This window comes from Mytilus galloprovincialis, chromosome 14, assembly GCF_965363235.1.
Source record: "Mytilus galloprovincialis chromosome 14, xbMytGall1.hap1.1, whole genome shotgun sequence".
Classification (NCBI taxonomy): domain Eukaryota; kingdom Metazoa; phylum Mollusca; class Bivalvia; order Mytilida; family Mytilidae; genus Mytilus; species Mytilus galloprovincialis.
The window spans coordinates 27,683,264-27,704,949 of record NC_134851.1 but is presented as its reverse complement, the minus strand read 5'-3'; the positions used below and the strand labels follow the sequence as shown (position 1 = coordinate 27,704,949).

The following is a 21,686-nucleotide window of genomic DNA, read 5'->3' as shown; positions in this document are numbered from 1 at the left end:
AATTGCAACAGTCTTTTTTTTAACTATTTTTAAACATCGACCATCTTTTCATTTATAAAAGGAACCATGTATATTGAAAAAAGGGAATATGTTAGTTTGTTCCAGGGCGTTTTATCCTTCGATTTGGAAAACAAATGTTTGTTCCGAGCAAATATAACTATACCCCCTTGAAAAAATGAATGTTGGGGCTAAACAAATATTTGGTTTTCATTTAGAAAAAAAAATAATTATGAAGTTCATTTCATGATTCAAAATAAGCTATTTTATAATTTTTACCCGTATTTCGATTTTTAGGTACTTCATTACTCCTCTAATATGCGTTGCGGAACATATTTATTGATCATCTTTTAATAGGCTTTCGAATGAGGTAAAAGGTATATTTGTATTTGGGGGCTGAAGTGTTGCAGCAATCTAATCCATTATTCAAAATATCCATTCCATTGTTCAAAATTGGCTATTTCTTAATTTTTACGCGTATTTTGGCATTTTGGTCCTATGTAACCGTCTTGAACGTAATTGTGGGTTTTCTATCAATAGCTTCCACATGGTGTATTTAAAGTTTTTCTTATTTAGGGACTGAGTTACTGCCTCTAAATAAAATTTTATTACTGACGAGTCACAGCAATTCATTCTTTTCTTAAAAAGAACTATGTCTTAATTTTTATATAAAAAAGAAGATGTGGTATGATTTCTAATGAGACAACGGTCCATAAGAGTTTTAAATGACACATAATATGCATTATGTATTTTTCGACATGTTAGATCCTCCGTTTCTCCTCTAATATGCGTTGCGGAACATACTAACTACATATATTTTGTTCTTCTATTGATAGGCTTTCGAATGAGGTATCATGTAAATATGTAAGTATGGGTTGAAGGGTCGCAGCAATCCCTTGCATCATTCAAAATTGGCTATTTCTTAATCTTCACGGTTATTTTGGCATTTATGTCCTCCGTAATCTCGAGCTCTCTAATGGTCATTGCGGCACATATTATTTATAACCTAAACCACTTTGTTTCTCGATCAATGAACTTTCAAATGGTTATAACGTTTTCCTTAATTAGGGGCCGACAGTCTCAGCAGTCCATTTCATTATTTAAAAAAAGCTACATTTGTACTTCTTAATGTTCACATGTATTTCGATTTTTAGGTACTTCGTTACTCATCCGCGTTGCGGAACATATTAGCAATATACATATTATATACCTTTTGTTCCTCTATGATTAAGCTTTCGAATGAGCTTGAAGTTATATCTGTAATTATAGGGCTGAAGGGTCACAGTAGTTCATGTCATTATTTCAAAATATTCATTCAATTATTCAAAATTGGCAATTTCTTTCTTTTCACGCATTTAAGTCCTCCGTTACCTCTTTTATGGTCATTGAGGGACGTATTATTGATACATTTTGTTTCTCTATCAATGAGCTTTCACGTGGTGTATAAAGTTGTCCTTCATAAGGGGCTGACAGGTCGCATCAGTCCATTCCATTATTCAAAGTAAGCTTTTCCATAATGTCCACCCCCATTTCGATTCTTAAGTCCTTCGTTACTCCTCAGATTTGCATTGCAGAACATATTGACTATATATCTTTAGGTCCTCCGTAACCCTTCTAATTGTCATTGGGGCACATATTATCAATAAAAATTTTGTTCCTCTATTCATAACCTTGCAAATGGTGTATAAAGTTTTCCTTAATTATAGGGCTTATGGGTTGCAGAAGTTCATTTCATGATTCAAAATAAGCTATTTTATAATGTTCACCCGTATTTCGATTTTTTGGTACTTCATTTCTCCTCCAATATTCGTTGTGGAACATATTAACTATATACCTTTTGTTCCTCTTTTAATAGGCTTTCGAATGAGGTAAAATGTTTATTTGTAATTAGGATCTGAATTATCGAAGCAATCAATTCCATTATCTAAAATTGGCTATTTTTATTTTATTTTCACGCGTATTTTGGCATTTTGGTCCCCTGTAACCCTATTAAACGTCATTGTGGTTTCTCTATCAATAAGCTTTCACTTTGTCTATAAAGTTTTCGCTAATTAGGGCCTGAGTTACTGCCTCTAAATAACGATATTGTTACTGACGAGTCGCAGCAGTCCATTATATTATTAAAAAAGCTATATTTCATAATGTTTATGCATATTTTGACATTAAGATCCTTCGTTACTCCTATAATATGCGTTGCGGAACATATTAACTACATACATTTTGTTCTGCTATTAATAGGCTTTCTAATGAGGTATTATGTATATCTGTAATTAGGGGTTGAAGGGTCACAGCAATCCATTCCATCATTCAAAATTGGCTATTTTTAAATCTTCACTGTTATCTTGGCATTTATGTCCTCAACCTCTTTAATGGTCGTTGCTGCACAAATTATTTATAATCTAAACCATTTTTGTTTCTCTATCAATGAAGTTTCAAATGGTTACAACGTTTTCCTTAATTATGGGCTGATGGGGCGCATTCATCCATTTCATTATTTAAAATAAGCTACAATTGTATTTCTTAATGCTCACATGTATTTCGATTTTTTGTCTTTCGTTACTCCCCGCATTACATTTTAGCTATATACTTTTAGTTCCTCTATAAATAAGCTTTCGAATGAGGTTAAAGGTATTTCTGAAATTAGGGGATGAAGGGTCACAACAGATCATGTCATTATTCAAAATATCCATGCTATCATTCAAAATTCTTTCTTTTCACGCGTATTTTTGTCATTTAGATCTTCCGTAATCCTTCTAATGGTCATTGCGACAGCAATGAACTCTCAAATGGTACATAAAGTTTTCCTGAATTAAGGGATGAAATGTCGCAGCAGTTCATTTCATCATTTAAAATAAGCTATTTCTTAATGTTCACGCGTATTTCGATATGTAGGTATTGTTACTCCTCTAATATGCGTTGTGGAACACATTAACTATGTACCTTTTGTTCCTCAATAAATAAACTTTCGAATAAGGTATAAAGTATATCTGTAATTAGTGACTGAAGGGTCGTTGTAGTCCATTCCATTACTTAAAATATCCATTCCATTACTTGAAATATCCATTCCATTACTTAAAATATCCATTCCATTATAATCAAAATTGGGCATTTCTTCCTTGTCTTGCGTGTTTTTGGTATTTAGGTCCTCCGTAACCAATGTAGTAATCATTGTGGCTCAATCGACATGTTTTATAATCAGGGGATAAATAACAGCAAATACATAAATAAAAATAACCTTAATCATATGGGCACAGGACGTTTGCGCTTTTTCACCTGTAAAACGATACGACATTTGCGCTTCAAATACTATGGACATTTGCGCTTTAAATTTTGATTCACCAGTATTAAATTGACCGGACATTTGCGCTTTTGCACCTATTGTCGTCTATCTGTAATTTTAAAGAGAAGTAATTATTGCGTAAATAAATTTAACTTATATTTGGCATTAGTACGACAAATGGTCCAGAATCATTCCCTGTACATTATAATGAACAGTTCTACTCGACTCATCCTGATATTTTTATCTTTTTAAAGAGCATCATTGAACAACAGTATGTGAATCACATTAGATTCGTTATATTGATGAACAGGCACCCCTGTCAAGAATTGGGAAAGAGAATATTGAATATATATTTGAAATGTGTGCGAAATGCCAGTCTGGACAGATAAACAGAGCTAAATTTGTCCAATCCTTGGTCTTCGTATATCAAGCGAAAACTGACCTGTGATGACTGTACGTGTTTTTAGGTCTTTAGAATGTTTACCTTTAGCTCAGTGTATATAGACTTTTAAACACATATCAATGTGCTATGAAATGAATGTGCTATGAAATGTGCTATTAAATGATTTTTTTAAACCTTTAACCATAAAGAAAAAATATTATTCTGCCAGTATTAAAGAGGAAGATATGATAGTCATAAAAATCAAATATTGCAAAAGGGCAAATGTCCTATGTTAACAGCGCAAATGTCCTTTTTTTAAAAAGCGCAAATGTCCTATGATTTGAAGCGCAAGTGTCCAAAAAAATAAGCGCAAATGTCCTATGAAAAAGCGCAAACGTCCCGCGCCGAATCATATATATGTCTTGGTTTTCAGGTTGTCCATACATTGAACCTTCACTTTTTATCTTGAAAACAGAAATACAAACTATATATCATTATTCAATATACATCACTTAACATTGAATTTTGACTACTGAAAAATTAATAATGGACATACATCAGTGCAATGCTTTCTGTTCTTAAATTGTCTGATCTAGCCAAGAAATCCTTGCTAAAAATTCTGTGGACCTCCTACGGCACCTATTAGTAGTTAAAGATTTGTTTTTACTAAACAAATTAATTTAATGTATGACCTGCATGTACGTATAGCTTAGAAAACGGCCATATACCATACGGCGCGGGACGTTTGCGCTTTTTCATAGGACATTTGCGCTTTTAATTTTGGACACTTGCGCTTCAAATCATAGGACATTTGCGCTTTTAATTTTGGACACTTGCGCTTCAAATCATAGGACATTTGCGCTTTTTAAAAATGTACATTTGTGCTTTTTACATAGGACATTTGCGCTTTTGCAATATTTGTTTTTATGACTTCCTTCCTCTTTTATACTGGCTTGGGACCGACAAGTCATATTTTTTAAAATGTTTAAAAGTTTATATACAGCTAAAAGTTAACATTTTAAAACACATAAAACACGAACAGTCATCACAGTTCATGTTTCGCTTAATATCTGAAGCCTAAAGAGTCAAAATAAGTAGCTCTTGTTATCTATTCTGACTGGTATATTTTGTCCACATTTCAAATACAAAAATCAAGTTTTTCTTTCTCAGTTCTTGACAGGAATGCCTGATCATCAATATAATGAATCTAAATGTAATTCACTGAGTGTTGTTCAATGATACTCTTCAACAAGATAAACATAGCAGGATGAGTCAAGTAAATCGTGATTCAATTGTCACATAATTTTTGCAGATAGTCTGCAAATTTGGAACATCCAAGTTCACTTATACAAACGTAAAAAGCGCAAATGTCCAATCAATTTAATACAGGTGAATCAAAACATAAAGCGCAAATGTCCATAGTATTTGAAGCGCAAATGTCCTATCGTTTTACAGGTAAAAAAGCGCAAACGTCCCGTGCCCATACCATAAGGTCAATATTAATCATCGATGTAATTTGCTCTATTGGATGTTTGAAATTTCAACGGAGGCAATTTCTTGGCATGACAAGCCAGCCTCTTAGCGATAAAAGAATATTTTTGAAAGAACTTAGCATTTTGCTACCTTTTTATTCTTCAGTTCGTTTTTAAAACCTCTTTGTTTCTCCAATTTGAAAAATTCAAATAAAACGAAAACTGAATTTTCTTTCATTAGTGAATTCGAAAAATACTGCTTCATTACTTATTTCAGAGTTTGAACACTTGGTGCTTAGTTTCACTTCATTCGTAGTTGACTAGGATGGACAGATTCCATGTCGAAGGTCAGTGTCTCTCTCCAGGCTTCCCAGTTTTTCTCTACATGCCATGAAATAGCGAATAATGATAAAAGTGGCGTTAAAGACCAACAATGAACACACCAATCATTATATATCCTTCACGTTTCACAAACAGATCATAGTTTTGTTAAACATAAATATTATTATTTGAAATTGAATTTGACAATAGAAATTTCCCCGAATCGTTTAATAGTGAATCCGGATTACACTGTAATATGTGCCGCTGGATATGAAAAAGCTCAAACTCTAATAATTTTGAACAACTAGTGGAATAGATAATTTTAAAGCAAAACTATCTTAATATTGTGTCAGCTACCTTAAGGGAAAACAATAAGTAATGAGAAGATATATAACATTTCCAAGGATAAGGTTACATTCCTTACTTAAAGTCGACACCTAATAATGTAGAATATCTATTTCCAATAGAAAAGAGTAATTCTGAGAATAAAGAGAGCAGTCGCTATTCAAAAGGAGCATGTTTGGAGGGTTGAGATCTCTAAAAACATGTTTAACCCCGCCGCAATTTGCCCCTGTCCCAAGTCAGAGACCTCTGGCCTCTGTTAGTCTTTTATGATTTTTAGTATTAGTTTCTTGTGTATAATTCGGATTTTAGTATGACGTCCATTATCACTGAACTAGTATACATCTTGTTAAGGGACCGGCTAAATGACACCTCCGTGTGTGGAAGTTTCTCGCTACATTGAAGACCCATTGGTGGCCTTCGACTGTTGTCCGCTCTATGGTCGGGTTGTTGTCGCTTTGACACATTCTCCATTTCCATTCTCAATTTTATGTCTTTGACAAGCAATGCTTTAAACCACTGACAGTCTCTTTAACGATCCCATGCACAAAAATGACAAAACTAAATAACAAAGTATATTGTCCCAGCTAGCCTGAATAGTGTAGGTTTCAGCTCGAGAGTTCCCACTAAAGGCATTTCGTTTTTTTTTAGATAAAAAGATTTGAGATACCCAGTCTACAAAATTAAACAAAAGTTCAAAATCTGACTCTCGTCTGTACTAATTGTTTCATTGGCAATTTTACTACATTTTCTCATTATTATGTTGCTTCATAAATGTCTTTAAAGATGAAACTTCTGTTGGTGGTTACGGTTCGGAGATGTCAGATTTCTCATACATGTTTTTCTATATTAATACTCTAGCTAGAAGAAAATAGCTTGCAGTTATCCGCTATCTCAAGAAGTTTAGACATTTGCTTTAAATAACATGCGATGAAATAAACACTTGAAATGAGTGAAATTCTAAAGATGTCGTAGACATATTGATTTATTAATTGATTAGGATAAGATATCTTGGTTTTCAGTTGATTGCATCCGTTTCGTTCTCTCACAAGTACAAATGAAGATCTCGATCATTGATTATACTGTTCTGTTAATTTCTGTGTCATTTTGTCTCTTGTGGAGAGTTGTCTCATCGGTAATCGTACCACATCTTCGTTTTACAAGTACAGAAAATTTTGGAAAGCTCATTTTTAATTATTTTATTTTTTTTAATCGAATATTCCAATCGTTACACCATTTTCCAAGGTCATGAATGATTGGCGCCTTTAACATGATTTAACCCTGTCACATTATGTATATATATATATAAATATATATGCCTGTTCCTACTTAGGAGCCTGTAAACCAGAGGTTGTCATTTGTTGCTGTATATCATATTTGTTTTCCGTTCATTGTTTTAGTACATATTTCATTTTTTTCATTTGTCATTTTGAAGCCTTTTATGGTTGACTATACGGTATGGGTTTTACTCATTCTTGAAGCCCGTGCGCACGTGGCGACCTAATGTATATCTGTAAATTTCTGTGTCATTTGGTCTCTTGTAGAGAGTTGTCTCATTGGCAATCATACCATGTATTCATTTTTATATTGATACCAGTTTATAGGTATTCAATTGCACCAGAAAAAACTTAATATGGGGAACCTTTAACCTATTTTCAATACAATTCAGAAAGGGAGCTTCCCGTTTTGATAAGATCTGTATTAGATATTTTTTTAATTATTTGTTATTGACTTTGAACTAACTGTTAGTAACTGCGAGTAACGTTATGTGTCTGTTGTTGTTGTGGGGTTGAATAAATCCCTGGCACGTCCAGGATGTGTTCTGTTAGTTGTTTTGTGCTTTCGATCAATCTGATGAGTTAAGCCCTTTTCAATGATTTTTTTTATAGTTTGTTCTTATGTTCTATGTACTAGTTCACCATGCACTGTCCCAGGTTATCAGGGAGTTCTTGAGGCAGCAAACTAGTTTAAATCCGCGTCATTCTAAATGTGCATGTAGCAAGTTAGTAGCCTGTATAAATCTGTATGCTTGCATTTATTGCTATATATCATAATATTTTTCCGCTGTTGTTGTACATAAGTCAGGCCGTTAGTTGTTTTATATTTGTCATTTGAGGCCTTTCATAGCTTGCTATATGTGGTTTGGGTTTTGCTCATTTTTGAAGACCGTACGTTAACTAATAGTTGTATAATTCTTGTGCATTTGTTCTCTGACCATGTGGAGATTTGTCTCATTGGCAATCATACCAAATCTTCCTATATTTATATATATAAATATACTAGTTAAGCATTTTTTGTAAGGGAAACCCCGAAAGATTACACGATTAAATAACTGGTGAAAAACTTCATTGATTGTAGAGTAAAATTATCTCAGTGAATTGAGATATGTCGATGTTAATCCAATTGCGTACCATATATCATTAATATAAGGGACCTATAATCATGATAATCATAAATTAAATCGTGCCAGTACCATAGAAGAAAAGTTCCAGTCGGTGAACAGTCCATTATGCGGACTGTGGCGACTGGGCAGGCGCGGATCCAGAGGGGGGTTCCGGGGGGTTGGAACCCCCCTTTTTTTTGGACGATCAATGCATTTGAATGGGGACATGTAATTGGAACCCCCCCTTTTGTCCTGGGTTAGGACCCCCCCCCCCTCCCTTTGTCCTGGGTTAGGAACCCCCCTTTTTAAAATGGTTGGATCCGCCCCTGCTGGGCCATGTACTATGCGGCAAAGAAATGAGATGTTCTAATATTATTACACCTGCATACCAAATATTAAGACTGAGCAGCTTTATATGGGTCCATCTTTGATTGACAGACATTCCATCACAAACTTCAACATAGAAAGTATATATAATATATAAGCAAAAGTTTCAAAGTCGACCATGCATTCATATAATATTCATAATATAGCTCATGCCAGTGGAGTGCATGCATATAGTGTTTATGCCTGTTTTATTTTGCTTTTATTTTTTGTGTGACTATATGATTTGTGCAATCTTATTATTAACTTGTGCTATGTTTTAAGTGTACTATATGCTTTTAACTTATATATGTCATTTATGGTATCTTACTATGCATTATATGTTTAAAATTGTGTTGTTTTTCATGACTTTTGTATGTGTGTATTGTATTGTGTATGTGTGTATTGTATTTTGTTATTAAGTCTAGAGCTTGTGTTATGTAGTTTATTGAATATCGACTCTAAATAAAACTTTGAATCTTGAATCTTGAATCACGGATATGAGTTTTGCTAATGCTAATACAACTGAGTGTTTTTGTTAATTAGTATCGTCCTGAATATCATGAAATATTGTCCATTGGACGTGAAGCAAACAACTTATATCCATACATTGTTTTTGATGTTTGGTCTATTATATCATAACGCAGGAAAACGAAACCATCCAAATTCATGTTTTCGGTATAAATCTTAACGTCATTCTTGTGTTGGTTACAGTTTGACATTATTACATTGAAAAAAACAAAACAACAAAAATTAATTAAGTTAATTAATTAATTAAGTCTCATTATAGGTTATTAGAAAAAAATGAGTATGGTTAGATTATTAAATGCATGTAAACGTAATATTATATGTAAAACTGAAGTTTCTTTTCAATTTCCTTCATTCTTTTTTAATGCATTAAATGTATGTGTATAGATAATCTGTCAAAGTTGTCCCATTTCTAGAACATGTACTATATTTTTCTATCTTTGAGTGGTTATTAGAAAATCCAAAAACCTTAGAACTTGTTGTTTTAGCATGTTATTATCTGCATGCCATAACAGATTAATAGCTTTATTTTGCCTTTTTATAACTGAGAAAAAAATCTTCACGGCTTAGATCATGCAGGACTGTATCCTACTGATGTAAAGTTTTTAAAAAAATACAAATCATAATACTAAATTACATCTTTTCGCGCCTTTTGATAAAACTGTTGCATATAAATGTTTCACTCAATTGATGTATTTACTTTGGCGTTGCTAATGATATAAGTGCGAGAACTATTAGACGGTGCATCATTGAACTGAATTGACCTGCGTAGGCGTAGGTGCAATAAAGTTGTCATTTCACTTATCAAGCTTTTAACCACATAACGGTAACCAACTCATCATGCATGCTGATTTTGAGCACGCGTCTAATCGTTTCAGTCCCTTTAACAAATACCGCTGTTATGAAAGACCTTTAATAGATACTTTCAGCTTCCTTTTTTTAATCATTAATTAAAATATTAATTCTTCCGACTTGGGTATCTTGTTATTTAAAAAGATGCCTTTGGTCTTTGTTTTAGATTGCATTTCTGTAATAAATAGGATTTTACCGAAAAGCACTAAACTTAAATATTTTGATATACGTAATTCCAGAAACATCTCTTATTATCATATATATGGGATGTGATATGACTGTTGTTTCTCTACTATCTGATACTATCTAATATTTGAGACCATTCAGGTAAATGGTATTTTTTTCAATCAGATTATTAATCGGTTTTGTCTAAAACTACTACATATAAATTCAACATATAAAAATACAAATCATAATACTAAATTGCATCTTTTCGCACCGTTTGATAAAACTGTTGCATATAAATGTTTCACTCAAATGATGTATTTACTTTGGCGTTGCTAATGATATAAGTGCGAGAACTATTAGACGGTGCATCATTGAACTGAATTGACCTGCGTAGGCGTAGGTGCAATAAAGTTGTCATTTCACTTATCAAGCTTTTAACCACATAACGGTAACCAACTCATCATGCATGCTGATTTTGAGCACGCGTCTAATCGTTTCAGTCCCTTTAACAAATACCGCTGTTATGAAAGACCTTAAATAGATACTTTCAGCTTCCTTTTTTTAATCATTAATTAAAATATTAATTCTTCCGACTTGGGTATCTTGTTACTTAAAAAAGATGCCTTTGGTTTTTGTTTTAGATTGCATTTCTGTAATAAATAGGATTTTACCGAAAACCACTAAACTTAAATATTTTGATATACGTAATTCCAGAAACATCTCTTATTATCATATATATGGGATGTGATATGACTGTTGTTTCTCTACTATCTGATACTATCTAATATTTGAGACCATTCAGGTAAATGAATTTACACTAGTACAAAAACTGTCTTTAATAATAAAAAAAAAAAAAAAAAAAAAAAAAAAAAAAAAAAACAACCTCTATATCTAAATAATCGAGGTCCCGAATTTAAAGAAATTTAATTCCCGACATCCCGAAATTAGAAAAAATAAATCTTGGATCCCGAAAGGGTCAATCCCGAAATCAGGCCCAAGCTTAAAAACACCCGATCCCGACGTCCCGAAAAAGTCCTGCCCCTCCCTCTGCCATGTAGTTATCAAAATTTTCGTGTTTATGCTGCATACATCAGATTTTTTTTTCTTTCTCGATACTCAATCAAACAACTCAGACTAAATGATCTTATTAAACATATTGCGGATAGCCATTTAATAAAAAAAAGTACAGAAACTAACTAACTAATTTTATTCAGTATAAAACCCAGCACAAAAGGATCATCGCTGAAAAACAAGAGCACATATCATACAAAAAATTATCAGTTTCCCTTTATGAGGGGGGATAGGAGGGGTCTTAATCCCGAAATCCCGGACTTGAAAAAAATCCCGAGGTCCCGAATTTAAATAAAGCAAATCCCGACATCCCGAAATCCGAAAAAAAGGATTCCCGGATCCCGAAAGGGTCAATCCCGAAATCCCGAGTTTAAAAACACCCGATCCCGGAGTCCCGATAAAGGTCCTATTCCCCCCCTTTATCAGTTTATGATCCTGTATGTATCCATACCAAAATTGTAAAAAAACAAAACACAGTTCTTTGATTTGCAAAGAACGACAATAAATTCTAGGTTATCATTATTTGAACTGAAGAAGGTTATAAAAAAAAACCAAAAAAAAAAAAACCACTGTAAGTCAGAAAAATAGTCGTGAAACATTTTCTGATTAGCTGAAGGGTGGTTTGCATTCGACAATCCTCGGCAGAATCCGATACTCTAGCTCCTTCCTAGATGAGGGTACGGAATCGGCCGAGTTGAGACGAAGACAAGTTTTTAAGTTTTAGATCTAAGTAAATAAAAACATGACAATTGGCTTTACATATACAGTGCGTGCCTAGATCGTAAACGTCACACAAAGTGCTAATATATAGATACGATGAAATCTTAAAAACCTTTTTATTAGATGTTATGATGTAAAACGACAAATTCTATGCGTGGATTAAGTATGTAGACACTATGAACGTTTTATTCGATTTTAGTTAATGAAAACAGAGTCTCTGATGAAAAGAAGACAAAGTGTTTTAGCTTTTAGATCCTTAGTCTATATTGTGAAAAGCGAACTATTTTTAGATTTAAATGCTGCAAGCTTGTTATTCTTTTTACCCGCGTGAATGTGAGTGAAGTAATTTATTTTACAACATTTATCTTTTACTATTTTACTACGTAAACATATATAACCCATAGGCGGATCCAGGGGGGCCTGGGGGCCCGCCCGCCTTTTGTGTGGGAAAAATTGGTTGCTTATATAAGGAATCACTGACGCATGACTGGAGCCCCCTTAGGTCAGTCAACGGGCCCCCTTATGAAAAGTTCTGGATCCGCCACTGTAATCCCCCCTGTATATATGTCCGGTAACTAGCCTAACAATTTTTAACGCAACTAAGAATGCATACTACAAGCTATGTGACCTACCGAATTAGACTATTTACTGGATTTGTTATCTCATACGCAACACGACGGGTGCCAAATGTGGAGCAGGATCCGGCTGCTTACCCTTCCGGAGCACCTGAGATCACCCCTAGTTTTTGGTGGGGTTCGTGTTGTTTTTTCTTTAGTTTTCTATGTTGTGTCATGTATACTTTTGTTTGTCTGTTAATATTTTTCATTTTTAGCCATGGCGTTGTCAGTTTGTTTTAGATTTATGAGTTAGACTGTCCCTTTGGTATCTTTCGTCCCTCTTCTATACGTCCTCAATCCTCAATCTTATGGCCTGTTGGCACGAATTGTCCCAATGTGCAGTTTTCCTCTCTGGTGCGTTTTCCTCGACGTATTTTCTCAAGTTCTCTGTGCTTTAAATTTGGTATGCGCTGGTTAAGATTGGGATTGAGGAACAGCAGTATTAAATCTGCCCGTTCTGTGCAACTAGAAAGTGATTCTGTATATATTAGTGGAGGATATCATTATTCAATATATAGTGTACATATTATATTCCTACATTCATGGTGGTGGGTTTTGTTCTACACGCCGTAACGGTGTGGTTGTCCTACAAAGGATGTGAAAATTTGGAAGAAGAAGAAGAAGTTTACCTTATCTCCCTTTAGAACTATTTATAGATGGCGCTGTATACAACATGGATGCTGTCTGTAACATTATCAATTTATGTTTTATGTTTACATCTTCATGGCACACATTTAGTAGAGTTATTTGATTGCCAGGGGGATGTTACATCACATTTCAAAAGGTTAGGATTGAAATGTGGACAGAGACGAGATTTTACAGCCGAAATTCTGTCGGAAGGCAATTTATAATGGGTACAACTTCAAGTCAAATCGGCACCTGTTCAAATCGGCACCTTGTTAAATCGGAACTAGTCAAATCAGCACCTATTTAAAGTCAATTCGGCATCCTATAATATTTGATAAAATAAATATAAATAATTCTAAAAATGTATAAATTCATGGTCTATTATGGGGGTTGGATTTCTTCTTCTCTTCTTTTGTTACAGAAAACCATCAACGTACTGATGTTTACTTTCCGGCGCATGCCTGGTAAATGTTTTTTAATAAATTTATGTTGATAATTTTTGTCAAAATATAAATTAACAAAATATTTCTTATTCAAAGTTGTTTTTGGTCATATGTTTTCATATTTTCAATTTTTACAATTTTTCTTTGTTTTTAATTTATACAAATTTTTTATTTAGTTTTTAAATATTACATTTTTATACGACCGCAAAATTTGAAAAAATTTTCGTCGTATATTGCTATCACGTTGGCGTCGTCGTCGTCGTCGTCCGAATACTTTTAGTTTTCGCACTCTAACTTTAGTAAAAGTGAATAGAAATCTATGAAATTTTAACACAAGGTTTATGACTACAAAAGGAAGGTTGGGATTGATTTTGGGAGTTTTAGTCCCAACATTTTAGGTATTAGGGGCCAAAAAGGGCCCAAATAAGCATTTTCTTGGTTTTCGCACTATAACTTTAGTTTAAGTAAATAGAAATCTATGAAATTTTGACATAAGGTTTATGACCACAAAAGAAAGGTTGGGATTGATTTTGGGAGTTTTGGTTCCAACAGTTTAGGAATTAGGGGCCAAAAAAGGGCCCAAATAAGCATTATTCTTGGTTTTCGCACAATAACTTTAGTTTAAGTAAATAGAAATCAATGAAATTTAAACACAATGTTTATGACTACAAAAGGAAGGTTGGTATTGATTTTGGGAGTTTAGGTCCCAACAGTTTAGGAATTAGGGGCCAAAAAGGGACCCAAATAAGCCAGACTATGCGAAATACGTCGGACCGTCGGACAAATCCGGTGAATAATGGATCGGTCTGGTAAAATTTTGTTGAATTCCGGTCCGAATGTCCGGTGTTTTTTTTTATGGAACATTCTAGCAAAATTGCCAAACGATCTCAAATTCATTTTCATCTTTATTATTCACCACAGCGATGTTTGTTTTGTTCAACCGCTAGCTTTATGCCGAACATCGACAACCAGTAATGTGTAAATCCGGGTAAAAACATATCTGACTGTCAAAAACAACAATGGATGCCATCATTGGCACAACCGGAAATGTAAATAAAACCGGATCAGATTCTGGGAACGGATAAGGATAATTCCGGGTTTGCCGATTTAAATACAATAAATGAATAAAAATCCAAGCAGATCACAAAATTTAGCTATGAAATATAACCACAAGAATTGAAAACCAAAAGATATATGAAAAAGAAAGAAGAAACAGGAAATAATATTTTACACAGAAACTCTAAATTATGTTTAGTTCACAAACATTGTCAAAATCCAATAAAATGGGACATTACTCTTCACTGAAATGCATTCAAGCAATTGTGCACAACTTTCATAACAATATCCCCTCTTGTTACATCATTTTGTTTTAATTTTTGCATTTCGGGGAGGAGTAGGGCACAACAAAGTCATACATATGTTTGTTGTTTTTTGTCGGATAATATACAATTAGATGTAAAAAAAAATTGGTCTGGTAAAATTTCATTCGGTCTGGTAAAGCTAGGATGCTTACCAGACCGAATGTCCTGTAAAAATAAAATTCATTCGCATAGTCTGTCAAGCATTTTTTTTGGTTTTCGCACCATAACTTTAGTATAAGTAAATAGAAATCTATGAAATTTAAACACAAGGTTTATGACCGTAAAAGGAAGGTTGGTATTGATTTTGGGAGTTTTGGTCCCAACAGTTTAGGAATAAAGGGCCCAAAGGGTCCAGATTTAAACTTTGTTTGATTTTATCAAAAATTGAATAATTGGGGTTCTTTGATATGCCGAATCTAACTGTGTATGTAGATTCTTAATTTTTGGTCCCGTTTTCAAATTGGTCTACATTAAGGTCCAAAGGATCCAAAATTAAACTTAGTTTGATTTTAACAAAAATTGAATCCTTGGGGTTCTTTGATATGCTGAATCTAAAAATGTACTTAGATTTTTTATTATTGGCCCAGTTTTCAAGTTGGTCCAAATTGGGGTCCAAAATTAAACTTTGTTTGATTTCATCAAAAATTGAATAATTGGGGTTCTTTGATATGCCAAATCTAACTGTGTATGTAGATTCTTAATTTTTGGTCCGTTTTCAAATTGGTTTACATTAACGTCCAAAGGGTCCAAAATTAAACTAAGTTTGATTTTAACAAAAATTAAATTCTTGGGCTTATTTGATATGCTTTATCTAAATATGTACTTTGATTTTTGATTATGGGCCCAGTTTTCAAGTTGGTCTAAATCAGGATTCCATATCAAGTATTGTGCAATAGCAAGAAATTTTCAATTGCACAGTATTGCACAATAGCAAGAAATATCTAATTGCACAATATTGTGCAATAGCAATTAATTTTCAATTGAAGTTATCTTTCTTTGTATAGAATAGTAGTTGATAATATATGTTGGAAATTTACCAGACTTGACTATGATGTCATTTTCTATTTTTATTTGCCAATAACTTTATGTAAATAACTTCATTGGAAATTTGCCAATATAAAATGTTGCTGATGAAGCTTTTTTTCCTTATCTTATCTAAAATGTTTTTAGATAATGTATGTTGGACATTTGCCAGACATGACTATGATGTCATTTTCTATTTTTATTTGCCAATAACTTTATGTAAATAACTTCATTGGAAATTTGCCAATATAAAATGTTGCTGATGAAGTTTTTTTTATTGTTTTATACAATAAACAATGTATATTCACTTTTACTACCAACCAATCTTTACCATTCAGTGATAACAAGCACTTTATTTTACATTTTAATATCTTATGATGTATTTAAAAGAGTAGTTATTGTTGCAAACTCCATTAGAAATTTGAATTGATATCAGTTTTGGAAAAAGGGAAACGGGGATGTGAAAAAAAGGGGGGGGTTTAAATTTTTCTCATTTCAGATTTCATAAATAAAAAGAAAATTTCTTCAAACATTTTTTTGAGAGGATTAATATTCAACAGCATAGTGAATTGCTCAAAGGCAAAAAAAAACTTTTAAGTTCATTAGACCACATTCATTCTGTGTCAGAAACCTATGCTGTGTCAACTATTTAATTTTAGATTTAAAAAGTTTGAAGAAATCTTTAATTGATTTGTAAAATCTTGACATTTGTTTTGTGTAAAAAAAAAACATATAATGTAAAAAATTTGATCACAATCCAAATTCAGAGCTGTATCACGCTTGAATGTTTTGTCCATACTTGCCCCAACTGTTCAGGGTTCGACCTCTGCGGTTGTATAAAGCTGCGCCCTGCGGAGCACCTGGTTTGACATAAAATGTCGTTTTATGTACAAAACACTTGGGATGGACATCGTTCAGTGTGAGGAATTTGTACAGCCTCATAAAATTTTTCAAAAGTTTGCCGTTTTGGGTTAAAAAATTACGATTTGGGGTCAAATAGCAGAATTTTGAGAATTTCACCTAGATATAATGCCGAAAATTTGAAAATTTGAATATTTTATGAGGAAAAAATGATCAAAACATGAATAAAACTGTGAACATGGTGTAAGTGAATGAAATAAATACACAAATAACTACAAACAAGTTTTTATTGACATTTATTATGAAGATCTCACACTTGAGCAATAGTAGCCAGGGAAGCCATCGTCTCAGAGTACCGTAGATACTCGCTTATAAGTCGGAAGTTTGGGAGTAAAATTCAGAATCCAGAGAGGGGTACCGACTTATAAGAGAGATCCAGCGACCAGAGGAAAAATCCAAGCTCGAGAAAAGTGGTCAGGAGTGAATTTCCTGGTCAAAACTACGTCGGTGATTGCCAAACCTACATAAATCCCTAAATTAAAAGTTTTTGTTAAAAATAAATGACTACAATACTGTCTTTGTGTTTTATTTGTTCTCTGTTAACATTTTTCTGTCAATTTGTTTTGAATCTCCGACTGTTTCCGGTTTGTGTATTGATTTTCATGGTCAAATGGTTTGTGCATAAACCCAAAAGAAAAAGCCAAGAACCAAAAATGAAAACGAGATACTAATGTACCAACTATGTAAAAGGATGTATTCAGCGGAGTTATTGTGTCATTATTGTGATATCATGATATCAATTCAATACTTATAAATCATACAATAATCAAAAATAATTTTAAGATTCATTCCCAAGATCAAAATATTATTCATTAAAAGGTCTCAGGTAAACCACAGTGAGGTAAACACAAAGATTACAAAATTGATTGGCAAGCCAATATAATCCATTGATAACCCTTAATTAAGAGACAAAGAGTTGTATTCACTAAAGGTGTGAAAAACATCAGTGATATGTGAACAGATGACACTAATGAGTTGGGAGTTATTTTAATATAAAGTTGATTAGCTTCACTTAATTTTTTTAATCCTTTATAAATCATCACAATATAATGAGAATTATGAAGTGTACATGCTCCTTTAACGCTGAGTTATGTGTGCTGTGAAAATATTGATTGACTTTAAATTTTTTCAGGTTCATATTGGTTTATGTTCGCTTTTTCAAACAATAGGTTGTTAGTCATACCCTACAAAATCATTGATGCATTACGTAAACAACACATGGCTAATCTGTAATCAAACAGTGAACAAAACAACAGGAATAAATACATCTTTATTATTAAACAGCTTTATAAATTATCATAATCAACATCAACTAAATTCAAACCAAACAAACATTCATGCAGAAAATGAATATAATTCCTGGATTTGCATTGGTTTTACCGACGTTCAGTAACTGTCAGCTGCAAACAAAAATGTCCAAATTTTGTCCTACTTATACGAGGGTCAAGACTAAATCCTCAGAATTTGGAGCTGAAAAGGGTATCCGACTTATAGTCGGATCGACTTATAGGCGATTATCTACGGTAGCTTCTGTCTGGGCAGCAATCGGTGAAAGGGTTAAAAGAAATATTAGATTTATTAAGAAGAAATCAATAAGAATTTATAACCCATGATATTATGTCCTCATTTTTCAGTATGTTGCAAAAATAGAGAAATATGTATTATGGTGTGCATATTGGTTAGGTCTTGGTGTACTATCATCTGTAGGTCTGGGGACAGGATTACATACATTTCTATTATATCTGGTGAGTATATCTTGGTGTACTATCATCTGTAGGTCTGGGGACAGGATTACATACATTTCTATTATATCTGGTGAGTATATCTTGGTGTACTATCATCTGTAGGTCTGGGGACAGGATTACATACATTTCTATTATATCTGGTGAGTATATCTTGGTGTACTATCATCTGTAGGTCTGGGGACAGGATTACATACATTTCTATTATATCTGGTGAGTATATCTTGGTGTACTATCATCTGTAGGTCTGGGGACAGGATTACATACATTTCTATTATATCTGGTGAGCACTTTATCTAGGTGTATTAACATTAGTCTGTCATGAAACACATGATTACAAACATTTTTTGAGTATCTTGTGATTGACCAGGATTACATGCAGTTCTGTTGTGTTTTGTAAACTTGTATATTTTGTCGTATCTCTAAGTCTGTTAAAAAGATTACTTTGTGTTTTTCAGAAATTCTAGATTCAGAGTTTATTTTTACAGGAATTTAGATGCCATCCTCTACAACTCCATATACACAATATCCCATGTTAAATGTTATTATACCCCACGCAACGAAGTTGCGGAGGGTATAATGTTTTTGACCCGTCCTTCCGTCAGTCCGTCCGTCAGTCCGTCCGTCAGTCCTGTTTCTTGTCATCGCAACTCCTCTCAAACCACACAACAGAATTTCACGAAACCTTTTCAGATAATAAGGACATACTATGTAGTTGTGCATATCGACAGGAAATTGCGATTTAATTTTTTTTCTAGGAATTACGCCCCTTTGAACTTATTTACTTTAATGTACTACTACAACAGTTTGTCATCGCAACTCCTCTCAAACCACACAACAGAATTTCACGAAACCTTTTCAGATAATAAGGACATACTATGTAGTTGTGCATATCGACGGGAAATTGCGATTCAATTTTTTTTCTAGGAGTTACGCCCCTTTGAACTTATTTACTTTAATGTACTACTGCAACAGTTTGTCATCGCAACTCCTCTGAAACTACACAACAGAATTTCATGAAACCTTTTCAGATAATAAGGACATACTATGTAGTTGTGCATATCGACGGGAAATTACGATTCAATTTTATTTCTAGGAGTTACGCCCCTTTGAACTTATTTGCTTCAATGTACTTCTGCAACAGTTTGTCATATCAACTCCTCTGAAAACACACAACAGAATTTCATGGAATTTTGTAGATAATAAGGACATACTATGTAGATGTGTATATTGACAGGAAATTATTATTCAATATTTTTTCTTATACCATTTTTATGCAGTTAAGCTGCATTATGCGAGCGCCCTAGATTTGTGTTCTACCCAATAAATGCTGAAATACTTGCCATTGTTATTATCTAGCTCGCTACTATGTTATATATAACTAATTGAACACTTTTTTAATACTTTTTATTCTGGATTACAAAAAATATGACCAGAAAAACCTTAAATGATCGTCGATTTATTCAAAAGTTTTGAAGTTACACATAGGAAGTAGTGCTTATTAAGAATCCTTGTGTAGTTCATTATGACTTGTGCTTTTAGCTAAGATGTCAAAGAACAATTGTATGAAATATTTAATCGCCGAAAATCTCTTAAGACAAGTAGTTTAGATTTCCCAAATGGCAAAAGTCGTAGTGATATTGTTTGTCATCAATACGTAGTACAATTACGTCAGTAGTCTTATTATATAATAAGTTCAACTGTTCACGCTGTTGGCGGCAATTTCAAATTAGAAAAAGAAATTTTCGTAGCTTTTCAATTTGGAGGCAGGTGTGCAAATTAGCGGTGGTCCGAGGTCCGCGACCTTCCACTTTTGCAAGCGGAATTTTGACTAGGATAGTTGGTTTCTAGCTACGCCCGACGTAGTCACCTTCTACTTGAAAGAAAATAAGAAATTACTTTGCAAACCTTCCATGCAAGTCACCAAAGTCTCCAATTAAACGAGCTAAAAACTTATTTTTATCATTATTATTCATGACAGCGATGTTCATTTTGTTCAACCGCTAGCTTTATACAGAAAATCGCCGACAGATATTGTATAAATTCGAATAAAATCGTATCTGATTGACAAAAACAACATTGTAAACACATAACAATGGCGGCTGTGAAGACAAAATTTTACAGTATCGGATCCGATTCCGGAAGCGGATAAGGATAATTCCGGGTTTGGCGATCATTTACAAAATAAATCAAAGCAGGTGAAAAAATAAATCTATGCATGGTAAATGAATATAAACAATAGAATTGTAAACCAAAAGATATATGTAAAAGAAAGAAAAAGCAGAAAAATATTTTATACAGAAACTCAAAATTACTTTTTGACAAATTTTAATTTAAAAATCCAATACAATGTGACAGCTGGGAACAGTATATCTAACAATATAAATGTTCATGGTCACAGTCTAAATTTTCTTTATCAGTGATAAATGATGATAATGCATGTGAGATGCTTTTAAAGTGTAAACATATTACTGCAATTTCAAAGGGTTATTTGTTTTTCTCAATTTTGAAGGGTCAATTAAAGTAGCTGAAAGTTTCTTTCTTTATTTTAACAAATAATGCAACTATATTATATATACCTGAATGTAAGTAAATCATAAGATATATAGGTGGCATTCTTTGGGCCACTCTACCCCTACTGTTTGATAACTTGGAAATGGTCGAGCTCCCCACCCCTAAACCATATGAGGGGCAGATCCAGGATTTTTAGGCTAGGAGGGGCACAAACTTAAATTTTTGGTAAAATTTGAGGTAAAATTATCGGAATATTCTTTATTAAGCTGAGAACAACCCATGCTTTGCAAATTTAAGGGGGTGCAAGCCCGCAACACCCCTCCCCCTGAATCTGCCCCTGCATATATTCAAGTATAGGACAATATAATAAATAAAATGAAATATAGGGGGAGTCCCTGGAGTTACCCCACCCCCTCCTGTTTGAGAACTTGGAAAGGTCGAGATCCACTCCCCTTAACCATATATATTCATGTTTGTACAATATGAAAAATCAAATGAAATATAGGAATAGTCGCTGGGGGTCACCCCACCCTTCCTGTTTTAGAATTTAAAAATGGTC

The 21,686-nt window shown here is 33.4% G+C and overlaps 1 protein-coding gene across 1 annotated transcript in view; it reads left to right on the top strand.

The window, feature by feature from the left end:
* The first annotated feature begins 5,456 nt into the window (after positions 1-5,456).
* The window catches only part of LOC143059418 (vacuole membrane protein 1-like), a 40,841-nt gene continuing 24,611 nt past the window's right edge, over positions 5,457-21,686 (top strand). Inside the window, exons 1-3 of the mRNA XM_076232906.1 lie at positions 5,457-5,478; positions 13,255-13,280; positions 18,506-18,616. Coding sequence (XP_076089021.1) covers positions 5,457-5,478; positions 13,255-13,280; positions 18,506-18,616 — 159 coding nt within the window. The remainder of the gene's footprint in view (positions 5,479-13,254; positions 13,281-18,505; positions 18,617-21,686) is intronic.